This window comes from Pituophis catenifer, unplaced genomic scaffold (assembly GCF_029215685.1).
Source record: "Pituophis catenifer annectens isolate HBS135680 unplaced genomic scaffold, rPitCat1.0.hap2 SCAF_4, whole genome shotgun sequence".
Taxonomy (NCBI): domain Eukaryota; kingdom Metazoa; phylum Chordata; class Lepidosauria; order Squamata; family Colubridae; genus Pituophis; species Pituophis catenifer.
The window spans coordinates 65,754,243-65,771,783 of NW_027256884.1; the positions used below are offsets into that span (position 1 = coordinate 65,754,243).

General features: G+C 39.4%; 1 protein-coding gene across 1 annotated transcript in view; it reads right to left on the reverse strand.

Moving 5' to 3' along the window:
* The window catches only part of CFAP47 (cilia and flagella associated protein 47), a 525,834-nt gene that overhangs the window by 293,062 nt on the left and 215,231 nt on the right, over positions 1–17,541 (reverse strand). The window contains 6 exon segments of the mRNA XM_070944210.1: positions 986–1,160; positions 1,908–2,134; positions 5,107–5,215; positions 6,112–6,257; positions 6,489–6,571; positions 10,127–10,213. Of these exon segments, the coding sequence (XP_070800311.1) occupies positions 986–1,160; positions 1,908–2,134; positions 5,107–5,215; positions 6,112–6,257; positions 6,489–6,571; positions 10,127–10,213 (827 nt within the window).

Here is a 17,541-nt window from a genome sequence, read left to right on the forward strand (position 1 = left end):
GCGGTGGTTCTCCTCCTTCCTCTCTGACCGTTCGCAGTTTGTGTTGGCAGGGGGGCAGAGGTCAACCTCGAGGCGCGGGTGGTTATGGGCACAACCCGTTGTGCCCACGTGACACCCCTCCTGCATGAGCTGCACTGGCTCCCAGTGGTCTTCCGGGTGCGATTCAAGGTGTTGGTTACCACTTTTAAAGCACTCCATGGCATAGGACCCGGGTACCTTTGAGACCAACTTCTGCCACCAATAGCCTCCCACCGGCCAGTTCGCTCCCACAGAGAGGGTCTCCTCAGGGTGCCATCAGCCAAGTTATGTCGGCTGGCAACACCCAGTGGGAGGGCCTTCTCTGTGGGAGCCCCTGCCCTGTGGAATGAACTGCCCCCAGAAATGCGTAAGATCTCTGACCTCCATGTATTTAGCTGTGCCCTCAAGACCCTGTTGTTCTGCCAGGCCGGGCTATCAATGTAATGATTTTTAAATTGGGTGTTTTAAATTTTGGGGGTTTTAAAATTGAGCCAAAATTATTTAATAATTTTAATTATTTTTAACTGATGTCTGTCTTTGTGCTTTTAATAGGCTGTACACCGCCTTGAGTCCTTCGGGAGAAGGGCAGTATAGAAATAAAATTATTTATTTATTTATTTATTTATTATTTATGACAATGACATCCCCACCTGTCTAGTCTGAAATAAAATTAATCAAGCTCTAGTATGGATTATTATCCCAGAACTGGGGAGATTTTGTTGGAAAATTAGATAACTATCTTGTGGCCTACATTAGTCCTGATAAGTCATAAACAACTCCAAACTGATTTCTTTTTGTCCAATACTGCAAATGTACTACTCACAAAGTATCTCTTTGCTACACAAAGCTTAAGATAAAAAGTTGCAGTACAGCAAGTGGCACCTTAAATAATGTTAGATAAATTTTGTTCCTGGATTAGATGACACTTAAATTTTATTTTTAGTTGAACTACTTTGATGCTTCTTACCTGCAGTATCAAACCAATGGTCTTGTTTTCTAGCCTTTGAAGAATTAGCTCTGCATGAGGCTAACACAGGTATATATATTTTTGAAGGAATTTCAAAACACTCAGGCATGCTGACTTCAACATTATATTCAATACATTTTTCAGAGAATAAAGGATAGTTGTGCAGAGCATCCTTCTGTAAAAATATGATATAGATTTAATAACATAATGTAATAGGATCCTTATTTTTAAAAAAACAAGATTCAAAGGAAAAATATGGGATTATATTAAGAATACATCTCTGAACAATTGAAATTAATGGCTGAGAAATATGGAATATCTTTTTTTAAACATACTCTAGTGCATGATATATCAAAAGAAAGTTAGAATAAATGAATACAGAATTTCTTACAAACTCAAAAAATTATCAAAACCATAGCCCATTTAAACTAACAGCATGAATGAGAATAGAAATATAAAGTGCTCAGGAGACAAATATGTTAATTTTCTATATTAATTATTATTTATAAATTATTCCAAAGGGAACCTAAACATTATTGTCCACTAGAGTTCATTATCTAATTCAATCAGACTTGTTTTGGCTAAAATACATGTGTCATAAAATTGCACATATGACAGCAACATGTTCTTTAATTCTTTTTTCTGTTTAAAACCTTTCTTAAATAGCTGCCCAGGAAAAAGTCATAAATGTTCCATTTTGCACCATTATCAGTTTTTAAAAATCCATTTTTTTTAAAGCTTTGGTGATTTTATAACACAAGAAAGAAAATAAGACTCCAAAAGATAGATAGGAGGTGCAAAAGGAGCAAAAAGTCCTTTTTCAGTCTGTTTTATGTGCAATAAAAATCTGCCTAACTAGCAGTTTTAAAGGTAATGTATGAAGCAAAATTGTAGTAGTATTTTAAATAATTAGCATTTTCACCTCAACTCTTGACAATCCCAAGGCTGCAACTGCAACTCGAACGCTACTGCTCTCAAGTGTTCCTGTGGCCCTTCTCCTCTCATATTCCAGAGCAGACATATGCTGCTGTGCTGCAATAGCTAGTGCTTTTTCTCTAGCTTCATTGATTAAAGGGATCTTCAGCTTTTCTTTAAGTATATCAGTAAGGAGGCACTTCAGATAAAGAACTGGTGACATTTCTCTATGACCTGTAATAAACAAAATCATTTGTCATCTGCCCTTTACTCACAATGCAGAGGAGACAATGAGTGAGCAAGAAAGTTTCATCACTACAAAGTGATGCTGTGCCTCTTCTCTGTTGCTCTAATGCTGGTAGGAAAGCATCATCATAAACTACACAGTAAAATTCTGCTTCTGCAAATTAATTAACATGTCAGTATTAAATCTAGAACAACAAAGTTGAAAATAATGGAGAGGTTCGGTAGAGCCAACAACAAATGTTGCAGATTTATCTTTTAACAAGGCTTCTGTTCCCTTAAAGACCAAATAGGAAACCCATAATCTTTTGGGTCATCCTTTCAGAAATCTTTCCTTACTTGGTTCCTCAATGCTTCAATAATGGCAGAGCCTCTAATGAACTGTCTTCACTGGAAAAGCTCTTAGAATTTCAAGGAAAAATTCAGAGATACAACTGCCTTGAAAATAGCCCATGTTGAATTGTACAACACAGTCAAACATCAGAAATTGATCACAGGCGTGGGTGACAGAATGGACTCTCAGACAGAGAAGATTACTGTTTCTGGAAGGTCATGATCTCCAGTTAGCATGCTTTTCTATAGTATGATAAAAATAAAACCCATAGATATTTTCAAAGACATCATATAAGAAATGCTCTACTTCTAGTATGGGAAAAGGTGAAAGCAGAAATTTACATGAAAATACCAGTTTGGCTCTCAAGAATGGAAGCATTTATCTATCCAAATATAGTAAATCTGGAAAAAATCTTAATATATATTTATTTATTTTAAATAAATAAATAAATAAATAATTTTATTTCTATACCGCCCTTCTCCCGAAGGACTCAAGGCGGTGTACAGCCTATTAAAAAAACAAAGACAAACATCAGTTAAAAATAATGAAAATTATTACATAATTTCGGCTCAGATTTAAAACCCCAAAAATTTAAAACACCCAATTTAAAAAATCATTACATTGATAGCCTGGCTTGGCGGAACAGCAGGGTCTTGAGGGCACAGCGAAATACACAGAAATAATGCGGAAGGGGAACTCAAAACTAAACATGAGTTGCAGAATCAAAGTGTGGACTTATCATGGTGGCCACATATGCAAATACAATCGTACGAAAAAGATATTAAGGCATATGGCTCCTACAAAGAGCAAACAATATTTGATCAAATAATGTTAGGAGTAGATGAAAAGTTAATAAAGAAAATATACAACCTTGTTAAGCTTAAAAATGGAAGGCGAACAGGTAAAAGAGACAATGACAGTATGGGCAAAAATTTTGGATACACTATAGAATTAGACAAATAGCAAAAACTTTGGGAAAGAAACTGTAATTTGGCAATGGCAGCCACTTATAAGAAAAACTTATATAAAATGTTTTATAGGTGGCATTTACCACCACCAAGATTAGCAAAGATGTTTAAAAACGTGTCTGCCAAATGTTGGAAATGTAATCAGACACCAGGCATGTATTACTACATGTGGTAGACATGTGCAAAAGCAAAGAAATATTAGACAAAAATACATACATGGTTAGAAAAAAATGTTAAAGCTACATATAGAGTATACAACATAAATAATTGTACTCAGATCTGTAGATATATTTCTCTTCGCAACAACTCTGCCAATGTATAGTAAAGCCTGTTTTGGAGAAACCTAGTGCATAATAACATTATCTATCTCTTACTGTCAGGACTGTTTAGTCTTCATTAAATGGGCCTGCAAGACTAAGTCTGAATTACAATTCATGACAGAAAAGTCACTTGTGCAGTAACTGTAGCTCTTTCAAAACAATGTGTTGCATGAATCCATGCAAAGGGAATGAAGGCATTACTGATGGGCTGTCTGCTAAAATAAAGCCAGGTCATGGCACACACTTGAAAGTAAACCAGGAAGACTGTAATTGTGGAGTCTGTCTGGCAAGAACAAAGAATGCTTATCTATAAGAAATATGCATGTGTAAATCTTGTAACAATTATAGGTAGTTAGAAAGCTGATAAAGTAACAAGAGTTAGACAACTTCCATACATCAGCTAAAAGTTAGGACACAGATGGCCTGCAGCAAATCAAATGTGTATTAGATAACTCCTGGGGCATTCATTAGCCAAGGTTTAGGAATAGGGACAGCTAGAGACCAATAGAACAATATGTAGAATTATTACTAAAATGTTTATTAGATGATATTTCTTATTATCCCGCCTTGTCCCACCTTCTTCTTTAGTGAAAATGTATCAAGCTTTCTTAATCCTTTGTTCTTGGCATTTTGGCCAGGAGCCCTTTTCTTTGGAGTACTCCAATAAAAAGCAATCAGAAAACCTGCACCTTGTGTCTGGCGTCCATCATTGGCTTCGGCACTGGGCTCACACCAGAATTGGAGACAACATTATCTTTCAGAATTACAATTACTGATTAGTAACCTTTCTTTCTCTCTGCCTATGGCTTCTATGGATACCAGTTTGTGGTCATATCAACCGCCAATAACTATTGATGGCAGCATTCTTAGAAAAAAACAAAGCCAATTGAATCTTGATAAACCAAATTAAATTTCAGTCTAATATAAATATATTTAGAAGTAGTTAGGTCACCTTTTTATTTTCCAAAAATAATATTTTTAAGCTTTTTAAACTTTTTTTTAACTTCAAAATTATTTCAGGTGGCTTGAACAAGACAAATGTTTTCATGTTTCAGACCATTCACTTATATATTAATTACAAATAGCTTTTAGTACTAATTTTCATCACCAAATATGGCATCTAGACAGCTGGAAAAGAGACTACAACTAATAAAAATAATAATAACATGAAATATTGAAATAATATCCGATTGTTAGATATTAGCACATCAAAGTTGACATTTGGTAATAAGTACCTTACAATTAAAAATGATTATTTGAAGAACACACACACAACTTTTCTTACTTCTTTCTACTGTTAAAAATTTCCCTGCACCTTAAAATTTAATGTCTGTCCCTTACCTTCACATGTGCTGTTAATGTACAAAACATTTGTGCTGTCCACTGGAATTAATTTTGAAGGCAATGGCAAGCCACATATACCCTCCACCAAATATAAAAATTCCCCAATCTGAAACACAAGAATGTATGCAAGTCAGTTCTTGGAAACAATTCCTCAGAATAAATTAGAAGTTCCTTGGATTACCTAGTTCATAATGATAATAAGGTACAATAGAGTGACCCTTATTAACTCAAGTTTAGAAGAAAAAAAAATAACTGGACAGCTATTTGGTACAGTATTCAATATTTTGAATATCTATCTACATGATGCCATTCTCACATGAGCTATTTTTAAATGCTACATCAGAGTTCAAGTTCAAACTCAGAAAGTATCATTACCAAATTTGAAAAAGTTTTACCTCCTCCGCTGACTCTATATGAAAGTTTTAATTAGTTACTTAAGATGGAAACATGTTTAATCAGGAAACAAAATTCTACTAGTAAAAGTATGGCAAAATTTTCTTTAATGAAAAAAGATAAACCACAGTCCCAAAATAAACAGTAAGAAAATTATAGTCAAACATGTACTATATAGCCTTGGTAGTACAGTGGTTTAATGCACCCTGTAATTAACACAGCTGCCTGCAATTTCTGCAGGTTCGAATCTTACCAGGCTCAAGGTTGACTCAGCCTTCCATCCTTTCTAAGGTAGGTTAAATGAGGACCCAGTTTGTGGGGGCAATAAGCTGACTTTGTATAAATATACAAAAGTATGAAGGCTATTGCTTAACGCATTGTAAGCCGCCCTGAGTCTCCGAGAAGGGCGGCGTATAAATCAAATAAAAATAAAATAAATAAAATAAAATAAATATATTATCTTTATATATACAGCATATTTTAATGCTATTATTCTTAACATTACTATTCAATTTCACTGAAACTAAGTTTAAGTTGCATCACATTATTTTTTCATTCCAATTGTCATCATGGTGACTTTAATTTATTTCAGCATATAATGAAATTTACCTGCTCATTGATAAAAATAATCACACAATAACGTTTTCCCATCTTAAAAGGAAGATAGTGGAGATTAAGAGTGATAAAATTATCTTGGTCCACAAGTACTGTATCCAATGGACTAAAGAACTCTTGCAAGCAATTGGACTCATTAGCTGTCAGAACATAATAGAGAAGTTTATATGCAATATAAAAATTAAGAAATGACTGGCAGATATCTGAAACATTGCTGTGTTTTTGAGAACTAAAATATACAATGTAATTCAAATTAATTAATTGGATTGGAAGTTGCTGTGTCTTATCTATTAAAAAGAACAATTTGTAAAAAAATTGCATGCATACAGTATTTTAGAAAGCTAGTAAAAAATCAGAAAGAGAATATTTACCAGCATTGGGGTTTTCCTCCTGATTATATATTCCAAATTCACCTATCACATCATGTGCACCCTTTGGGAAATTTGCTTCAGAACTAAGCAAAAAGAAACAGAAACAGAAATGAAACAATTAAATAACTTAAGATTCCAGTTGTAAAAGCCAATTTGATTTTAACATTAAATTGCATTTTAGGTTTCTTGACATGGTACAGATTTGATTTGTAATCAAAATCAAATCTGTAGCAGGAGAGCAGGGGGCTGCATCGTGTGGTGGGGACACACACTCGCTATCTTCGAGCGATTGCATGCCCTGGTCCCCTTAGCTCTTCCCGTTCCCCAGGTTGCTTAGAATCTCATAGCCCAAGTCTCCGGCTGCTATTATGCAATGCCAGGTCCATAGTAAATAAGCCCCCCCTCATTTGTGACCTTCTTCAGGAGAGGGGAGCGGACCTAGCAGGCATTACAGAGACCTGGTTGGGCCATGAAGGGGGGGTTCCCCTTGTGGATATGTGCCCACCAGGCTTCCGCGCATTTCATCAGCCGAGAGCTCAGGGCAGGGGCGGGGGAGTAGCGGTTATTATAAAGGAAGGTCTTGATCCGAGGGAGGCCACTGTACCTCAGATAGCCGGATGTGAGTCCCTTTTTGTGAAGTGGGGTCGTGGGGTGCAGATGGGTCTGTTGGTCACGTACCTGGCTCCCTGCCACGTGGCAATGACCCTGCCTGAGCTCCTCAACGTCATAGCCGAGGTGGCGATTGATACCCCCAGGCTTTTGGTCATGGGGGATTTCAACCTGCCATCTATCGGTGAAACGTCTGAGGTAGCTCGGGAGTTCATGGCTTCCATGATGGCCATGGACCTGACTCAAGTAATTCATGGCCCTACTCACATAGGTGGACACACTCTGGACTTAGTTTTTATCTCTGGTCAGTGGTCGAGTGGCTTTGATACAGGGGATATAGGCATTGAACCCTCGTCATGATCTGACCACTTGCTCCTTCGACTTGACTTTCTGACTGCCGCACCCTGTTGCAGGGAGGCGGAACCGACCAGGTGGTTCCACCCCAGGATAGGTTCCAGATGGAGCTTGGGCCATTTCCTGAGACTCTGGCTCACGACTCGGCTGAGGACCTGGTGGCTGCCTGGGATAGTGCGGCCGCCGGGGCTTTGGACCGTGTCGTGCCTTTGCAGCCTCTGACCCGGCACCGAACTCACTTAGCTCCTTGGTTCTCCGAGGAGCTGAGGGAGATGAAGCGCCGGAAAAGACGCCTAGAGAGAGGTTGGAGGGCCAGCCGGTCCGAATCTGACTTGACACTGGTAAGGTCTCATATTAAGACCTACCTAGTGGTGATAAAAGCGGCGAAATCTAGCTATTTTGCCGCTCTTATCGCGTCATCAGATAATCGCCCAGCCACCATGTTTAGGGTGACCTGCTCCCTCCTCCATCTGGGAGCGCGGGATGACCCCTTGCAGGGCCGAGCTGAGGATTTTGTACAATATCTGTATGATAAAATAACTCAGATTCGGGAAGACTTGGCCGCTGACTGGGTTAGTTCAGACGAGATGACTGAGGCAGGTCTTGAGAGTGTTATCTGGGAGGAGTTCGATCCTGTGGCTCCCGAGGACGTGGACAGGATCTTGGGACGGCTAAACGCGACCACATGTTTATTGGACCCGTGTCCCTCCTGGTTGGTGCTGGCTTCCTGGGAGGTTACACAAGGCTGGCTCCAGGGGATTATTAATGCTTCTTTGAGTGAGGGTGTCCTGCTGGCCGCCTTGAAAGAGGCGGTGGTAAGGCCCCTCCTCAAGAAGCCCTCTCTGGATCCGGCTGTTTTGGCTAACTATCATCCAGTCTCCAACCTTCGTTTTATTGCGAAGGTTGTTGAGAGTGTGGTGGCGCGGCAGCTTCCCCAGTACCTGGATGAAGCTGTCTATTTGGACCCGCTCCAGTCCGGTTTCAGGCCTGGGTACAGCACGGAAACGGCATTGGTCGTGTTGGTGGATGATCTCTGGAGGGCTTGGGGGAGGGGTTATTCCTCTATCCTAGTCCTGTTAGATCTCTCAGCGGCTTTTGATACCATCAACCATGGTATCATGTTGCGCCGGTTGGAGGGATTGGGGGTGGGGGGCACCGTTTTGCTGTGGTTCTCCTCCTATCTCTCCGACCGGTCACAATCTGTGTTGACAGGGGGGCAGCGGTCAACCCCGAGGCGCCTTGTTTGTGGGGTGCCACAAGGGTCAGTCCTCTCGCCCCTCCTGTTCAACATTTATGTGAAACCACTGGGTGAGATCATCCGTGGTTTTGGGGTGGAGTTCCATCAGTATGCTGATGACACTCAGCTGTACATCTCCACCCCAGACCATCCCAACGAAGCCTTGGAAGTGATGTCCCAGTGCCTGGAGGCCATGCGGGTCTGGATGGGGAGAAACAGGCTTCGACTCAACCCTTCCAAGACCGAGTGGCTGTGGCTGCCGGCATCCCGGTATAGGCAGCTGGTGCCATCGCTGGTTATTGGGGGCGAATCACTGGCCCCCACAGAAAGGGCCCGCAACTTGGGCGTCCTCCTGGATGCACGGCTGTCTTTAGAAGAGCATACGATGGCCGTGGCCAGAGGGGCTTTCTATCAGGTTCATCTGATACGTCAGTTGCGCCCCTTTCTAGATCGGGACTCCTTATGCATGGTCACTCAAGCACTCGTTACTTCTCATCTGGACTATTGTAACGCTCTCTACATGGGGCTCCCTTTGGGGTGCACCCGGAGGCTCCAACTGGTGCAAAATGCGGCCGCGCGGGGGATTATGGGAGCCACGGGGCGGTCCCATGTGACACCTCTCCTGCGTGAGCTGCATTGGCTTCCGGTGGACTTCCAGGTGCGCTTCAAGGTGTTTGTGACCACCTTTAAAGCGCTCCATGGCTTAGGGCCGGGGTACTTATGGGACCGCCTTCTGCCACCAATTGCCTCCCACCGGTCGGTTCGCTCCCACAGAGAGGGCCTCCTCAGGGTGCCGTCAGCCAGACAATGTCGGCTGGCGACCCCCAGGGGGAGAGCCTTCTCTGTGGGGCCTTAAAAATTTTCGTTGGGCCCTAAAAATTTCGTCGGGCCCTAAAAATTTACTTTTTTCAGTTAGCCGGGCTGGCCTGATTCCATGCTGGTTTTAACGTTTGATACTGATTTTAATTGAAATGTTTTAAATTATGGGCCAAATTTCATTTAATTATTTTTTAAAATTATTTTAAATTTTGTGTACAAATGTTTTTATTTTGGCTGTTCACCGCCCTGAGTTCGAAAGGAGAAGGGCGGTATACAAATCTAATAAAAGATAAAAGATAAAGATAAAGATTTAACACTAACTGAACATCAGAAATATGCATACCATAGTATAAAATATGAGGGCTGTATGTGCTTTAAAAGTTAGTATCTGTACACAGCCTAAAGTCTGGATTGAGGAGGCAAAGGAATTCATAAATTTTAAAAAAAACATTACTAAATAGAAATTATTGGGAAGAATAATTTCAATAATGTTTTGGGCATGACCATGAACACAGTACTTTCAGTTACACATTCAAGTAGCCAACTTGTTTTAAACTTCAACACCAGCCTGACAAACTGCACTTTGAGTATAGTAAAGACTTACCTAATAAAGACCTACCTTTTAATTTTTCCTTGCCTTATTTTGCTGATGTGATCAAGTATCTCAGGATCCATGATGCAACTTGTTGATTCAATTAAAATGACACTGCAAAAAAAGTTATCTAAGTTATATGAAAGCCTATAATTTTCACAAATAATAAAATAAAATTATTTTCCAAAAACAGAATCTAAATGCTTATTTAGATTTCCAGGATGATATCTAATTTGGTCGTGACAGAGGGAAAGTTATGCAAACATTTTACGAGCAGTCTTTTTGTCTCAACAAGCCCATCCAAATTTTGCAAAAAATATTGTATGAATAGATGGCCAATCTTCCTGAATGGCCAATGTTAGTTACTGCATGAGGGTAATGAGAATTACCAAAAAATTTCCTTTATATTTTCCTTATTAAATTTTTGTCCCACCTTTCTGTTTTCCCCAACACCTCAATAATGCCATCCAAACCCATTTTTTTCATATGGGTCCCAGCAGTTTGCTAAGGTCCTGATAACACCCATAACATTTGATGTCATCCTTAGAATTTAGGCCTATGTATCTTAAAGCTTATGGGGAGTAGCAGTGTTTTTAATATGTGTACCAGATGTTCCCCCTTCATGGATTACTGCCTTGTTGTGGTGAAAAGGCTTGCACAGCACAATGAAGCTATGAGCTATGCTGTGCAGGGCCACTCAAGACGGACAGGTTTTAGCAGAAAGTTCTGACAAAACGTGATCCACTGGAGAAGGAAATGGGAACCCACTCCAGTATCTTTGCCATGAAAACCCCATGGACAGTACCAAAAGGAAAAAAGATATGACACCGGAAGATGAGCTCCTCAGGTTGGAAGGTGTCCAATATGCTACTGGAGAAGAGCAAAAGGCTAGTACTAGAAGCGCCAGAAAGAGTGAAGTAACTGGGCCAAAGCCAAAAGGACGCTCAGCTGTGGATGCATCTGGTGGTGAAAGGAAAGTCCAATGCTGTAAAGATTTTTTCTCCATAGGAACCTGGAATGTAACAGCCATGAATCAAGGCAAACTGGACATGGTCAATCAAGAGACGACAAGACTGAACATCGACATCTTAGGAATCAGCAAACTAAAATGGACAGGAATGGGTGAATTTAATTCAGATGACCATCAGGTATACTACTGGGGGCAAGAATCCCTCAGAAGAAATGGAGTAGCCTTCATAATCAATAAAAGAGTAGGAAAAGCAATACTGGGATACAGTCCCCAAAATGATAGAATGATCTCAGTTTGAATCCAAGGCAAACCATTCAATACCACAGTAATCCAAGTCTATGGCCCAACCACTGGTGCTGAAGAGGATGAAATTGACCGGTTCTATGAATCCCTACAGCACCTTATAGAATTAACACCAAAAAATGATGTCCTTATTATAATGGGGGATTGGAATGCTAAAAGTAGGAAGGCAAAAGATAACCGGAATAACAGGCAAGTTTGGCCTTGGAGTACAAAATGAAACAGGGCACAGGCTGATAAAATTCTGTCAAGATAATACGATGGTCATAGCAAACACTCTTTTCCAATAACCCAAGAGACTACTCTACACATGGACATCACCAGACAGTCAACACAGAAATCAGATTGACTATGTGCTCTGCAGCCAAAGATGGAGAAGCTCTATACAGTCAGTAAAAACAAAACCAGGAGTGACTGTGGCTCAGATCATGAGCTTCTCGTTGCAAAATTTAGGCTTAAATTGAAGAAAGTAGGAAAAAGCATTAAGCCACTCAGGTATGAACTAAATCATATCCCTGATGAATATAAAGTAGAGGTGACAAATACATTTAAGGAATTAGATCTGATAGACAGAGTGCCTGAAGAACTATGGACGGAGGTTCGCAACATTGTACAAGAGGTAGCAACTAAAACCATACCAAAGAAAAAGAAATGCAAGAAAGCAAAATGGCTGTCTGAGGTAGCTTTGCAAATAGCTGAGGAAAGAATGGAAGGGAAAGGCAAGGGAGAAAGAGAAAGATACACCCAATTGAATGCAGAATTCCAGAGAATAGCTAGAAGAGATAAGAATACCTTCTTAAATGAACAGTGCAAAGAAATAGAAGAAAACAATAGAAAGGGAGGACCAGGGCTCTTTTCAAGAAAATTGGAGATATGAAGAGAACATTTCATGCAAAGGTGGGCATGATAAAGGACCAAAATGGCAGGGACCTAACACAGGCAGAAGAGATTAAGAAGGCAAAATTACACAGAAGAATTATACAAGAATGAGCTTAACGTCCCTGATAATCACGACCTCGAGCCAGACATCCTAGAATGTGAAGTCAAAAGGGTCTTAGGAAATCTGAGCAACAACAAAGCTAGTGGAGGGGGGACTTCCGGTTTGCCGTCGCAGCGAGACAGTCAGGGAAATAGCGGGCTCTGCTGAGCGCCGCGAAAACCCCAGCTGCCGAACCACTGCCGATGGATCTTCGGACCGGAACCATCCTGCAGGTGTAGGGAAGAAAGAGAGGCACCTCGGACGACCAAGAGGAACAGGCAAATTCCTCGGAGGTCAGAGGGTACTCTCTGTGAGTCGGCGGCGGGGGGCGGCAGCCATGGCAGCTGCCATGAAGCCGGGACAACCGGGCTAAGTATAGAGCTGGAGAGAAGAAAGAAACGGAATGGAGTTTTTCTGAAGCCGGGTGAGTGACAGCCAACTCAGGCTTGAATAACAACAAGAGAAACATCTTACAACTATAAGACCCCTAATGTGTAATACCGGCTAAGGATCATGGGGGCAAAAAAGATTTTGAAATGTAATTTGGAAGAGACAAAAACCCAACTGAAAAATGATTTCTGAACAAATTAATTGGAAACTTTAAATAATTAGATATGGTTAAAGGATTGGAAAAGAATAAAGAGATCCTTCCCCCCCCCTTTTTTTTTTAATGGCAAGAAAAATAAAAAGAATGGACAATAAGCTTTAAGAAAAAAAAAAGGATGTATAAATAAAAGGGGAAAAAAGAAAAAAAAGAAGTGAGAAGATCTATTTAAACTTGGACTGGATTTAAATATGATTTGATATTTTTAAATTGAAAAAGAAAAAAGAAGTTAAGATCGTGATGTAATGGAAATAAAATGGATACTTATTAAGCAATTGGAAATTGTGGATTACAGAGATACACCATCTGGAGTAAAAAGGAATAGTGCAACTTGGTTCTTTGTTTTGGAAAATTGTGAACTTCACCAGATAATAAACGTGGGAACTAGAGGAGGATTTTCTTGTCTACAAGAGGCTTGACTTTTGGAGGAATAAAAAAAGAAATAGAAGGGAATACAATGGAACTTTTATAATTGAAGCAACTATTTGATTTGGAGAATGGAAATAAAAGAAATAACTATAATATTACACAGAGGACAAAATTTGAGGATACAAAAATCGAAATGGAGTATACATGTGTGGACAAGAAAATGAAGATGGAGAAATAAGACATAGAAGTGGAAAATAAAGAAGACAAAGATATTGTGATTAAAAATGAACAAATAATTGAACATGTGAATATTAATAATAAAAAGGAGGTCTCTAGAGATTATATTGAGATTAACAATAACACAATGATGATTATACTGAGATTAATAAAGATATAATGATGATTATATGGAGATTAATACTGAATGATAAAAGAATAAAAGGTTGGAAAATATTAAGAAATTTAAAGAAGTCCAGGACCTGGTTTTATAAAATGACTATATTGAGATAAACAAATATGAGAAGAATTATGTTACAGATATTTAGAAATGAAATAGGAATTGAAGCTAAAATATATGGAAAATAGATTACATTAAAAGAAATATAACAATGGATATAATGAACCAATTTTTTATTAAGATGTTAAATAGATTATTTGAGGAAATTGATGGTTATAATAACTGGGATATTGGTTAAATACCTATAACAATTATTACAATTTGAATATTTTTAATAATATAACTATAAAAGTAGAAGATGATTATGTTGGGAGTAACAGTGAGAAAAATAAAGATGATTATACTGGGATTAACAGTAAATAAAATGATTACACTGAGATTAACAGTGAGAAAAATAAAAATGATTACACTGGGATTAACACTGAATAAAGATGATTGCAGTGAGATTAACAGTGAATAAAGATGATTACACTGGGATTAACAGTGGAATAAAGATGATTACACTGGGATTAACAATGAGAAAAATAAAGATGATTACACTGGGATTAACAGTGAATAAAGATGTATTTTGTACATTGGTATTAACAGTGGAAGGATAAAAGAAAAGGTTAAATTAGAAAATTGATAGCTATAATAATTGGGATATTGTTTAAGTATGTATAACAATTGTGATAATTTGAGCATTTATTACCTAAGAGAAAAAGAAAAGAAAACTGAAACAATATATGATTATGATTTATAAACAAAAATTACTTAATTGATGTTATATAAATGGTATGGTTTGATAGAAGAATTTAGGATAATTGGGAAATTGTATTAAAAAGCATTATTTGAATTAAGAACTATGTTTAAATGTTAAATTGCTATATTTCTAAAATTAAAAAGATAAGATTTAAATTTGATAAATAATGGAATAAAGATTTAATGAGCATAATGATATATAAATATGTTTGAATTGTATTGTTAATAGTGAGGATTTAGGATAAGAATTATATTATGAGTTATTAATTGTACTAAGAATTAAGGTGGGTTAATAGAAGGGTAATTGTTTTGATTAGGTAAATATGTGTTAATTTTTTAAAGATGGTATTAGTTGAATATGTGATATAAGATTTAGAAATAAGTGCTATGGCAAAATAGTATAGATAAAATTTTGTTAAAGATTTTGTTAAAAATTGAACAAAGTGATGACCGGATCAAAGCTCTGTTCCGAAAGGATGTAATTTGTATGTTTGGAAAAAAATAAAAAATCTTTTTGCAAAAAAACCCCCAAAGCTAGTGGAGGGGACAGTATTCCATTTAAAGCTATTTAAAATCTTAAAAGACGATGCAGTAAAAGTGCTACACTCAATTTGCCAGCAAATTTGGAAAACTCAACAGTGGCCACAGGATTGGAAAAGGTCAGTTTACATTCCAATTCCAAAGAAAGGCAATGCCAAAGAGTGTTCAAACTATCACACCATTGCACTCATTTCACATTCTAGTAAAGTTATGCTCAAAATCCTACAAGCTAGGCTCCACCAGTATGTGGATCGAGAACTACCAGAAGTACAGGCAGGATTTTGAAGAGACAGAGGAACTAGAGATCAAATTGCCAACATATGCTGGATCATGGAGAAAGCTAGGGAGTTCCAGAAAAACAATGAAGTTCTGCTTCATTGACTAGGCTAAAGCCTTTGATTGTGTGGATCACAACAAATTGTGGCAAGTTCTTAAAGAGATGGGAGTACCAGACCATCTTATTTGTCTTTTGAGAAACCTATATACAGGTCAAGAAGCAACAGTGAGAACTGGACATGGATCCACTGATTAGTTCAGAATTGGGAAAGAAGTCTGGCAAGGCTGTATACTGTCGCCCTGCCTATTTAACTTATATGCAGTATGTGCCAAAAGGAGGCTTGGAAAGGTAAGTAGAACAGTGAGGGGGGAGATAATCAGTGGCGTGTAATTTAGCTTTGCTAGAAAGCAGGAAATCCTGCTTTCTACCAAAGCTAAACCGTGCAGTACAGGTGATTGTTGGATCATAGCTTTTTTTAAACTACCGGTTTGACCGAACTGGTAGCTTTTTAAATGTGCAGCATGTGTTTGTGCACACTGTGCATGCACACGCAGCACATTTGGTGCTCACTGCACATGTGCACACAGCGCGCATTTGGTGTGCATGCATGCACGCAGCACGTGATTGGCACGCAGCTTGCATGCATGGCCAGTGAACCGGTAGCAAACATAGAGGGGAAAAGATATATAGTCAAAATAAAATTATTTATAGGAAGTCAAGGCCATGGTGCCCTGCAGCTGTGTTGAGAAGAATGAGGAGGTATCTTCCGTTCCAGATGTTACCTGATTGGATGTGTGGACTATATTGAGATAAACATAAACATGTGGGAGAGGCGCAAGGTCTTGAACTTTCTCTTGGGTGTGGAAACCCGGAAGCTCTCAGATTTGGGTTTTCCCAGGTGTGCCAATATGACATCTCTAATAAAAGTTAGCTTTGAGGAACTTCAAGCCTCAGACTTCGATTTCATTGAGGGTGTTACTTGGAACCCTGACATTAACCCGAATTTCTTTTCAATCTAAGGCATCTCCCCTGAACTATGGGGTGCTGTCTGGGGTCCTGAGCCCCAAGCGTCGACCCGATATCGGGCGGCATGAAGACTCAGGGAAGATGGAGGAAGAAAAGAAGTCCATGGAGGGAGCAGCAGACACAGGCTCAGCAACTTCTTCTGAGACTCTCTACTCTCCTTCCCTGGCTATGGAGGAAGTCATGAAAGCCGCAGATGCCGAACGCCAGCTGGGCATCTGACGCAAAGAGCTGATGCCAGAGCAGAGGTCGCAACCAGACCTGGCCCTGCAGGATGAAGCTATAGGAGTTGCCCCAATTCAGGAATTGCTGTGGAACCACGAGTGGATGCAGGACAAGCCTCCACCCTCACCTGGGAAGTGCCACAGCAGCTGCACTGCAGGCGCTCCAGAGAATGGGGATTCTCTGGAGCATACTTCCTCAACCACGTCTGGCCCCACATTGACCAATATGGAAATCAATACCCATCTGACCGGGAATTTATTTCCGCTATCGCGGATGGCATGAACAAAGGAGAAGCGGCGGACTGGATAGCTGAGCTCCACGACGAGAGGCTCCTGAGCTAGAAGACACTGATGAGTTCATCCAATTCAAAGTGCTCCAGCACAGCCATGACTCCAAACTGGCTGGCCACTTTGGATTCCTGAAAACCCTACACCTCATTAGGAGACAATTCTGGTGGCCAAGGATAAAAGCAGAGGTGGAAGCTGTGCCACATGTGCAACAATGAAGCCGAGACCTGGAAAAAACCCCAGACTTCTTCAGCAAGTGGCAAGCCCCAGCAGACCTTGGGAAGAAATTATGATGGATTTTATAGTTGAACTCCCAGAAAGTGGAGGGAGCACAGAATTTGTACAGTCATTCACAGGTGAAATTCAGCCGGTTCGCCCGAACCGTTACTAAATTGCTTAGGCAGTTCGGAGAACCAGTTAAAAATAAAGTGCAAGAGAGGGGTATTTTTTTCTCTCTCTCCCTTGAGTTAATAGCTCCACTTAACAGTTGCAGATGAAATGCAACAATACATGCTGAATCAAGTCAATATCTAACAGAAACTGACAGGATTAGGGCAGGGAAACCCATCAATCACCCATCTAGGGATGGAATTAAGCTCTTCCCTTCAAGAAGAAGGACAAGATTACAAACATTTTCATTATAAAGAGTATTAAGTAACACTTCTGTGAT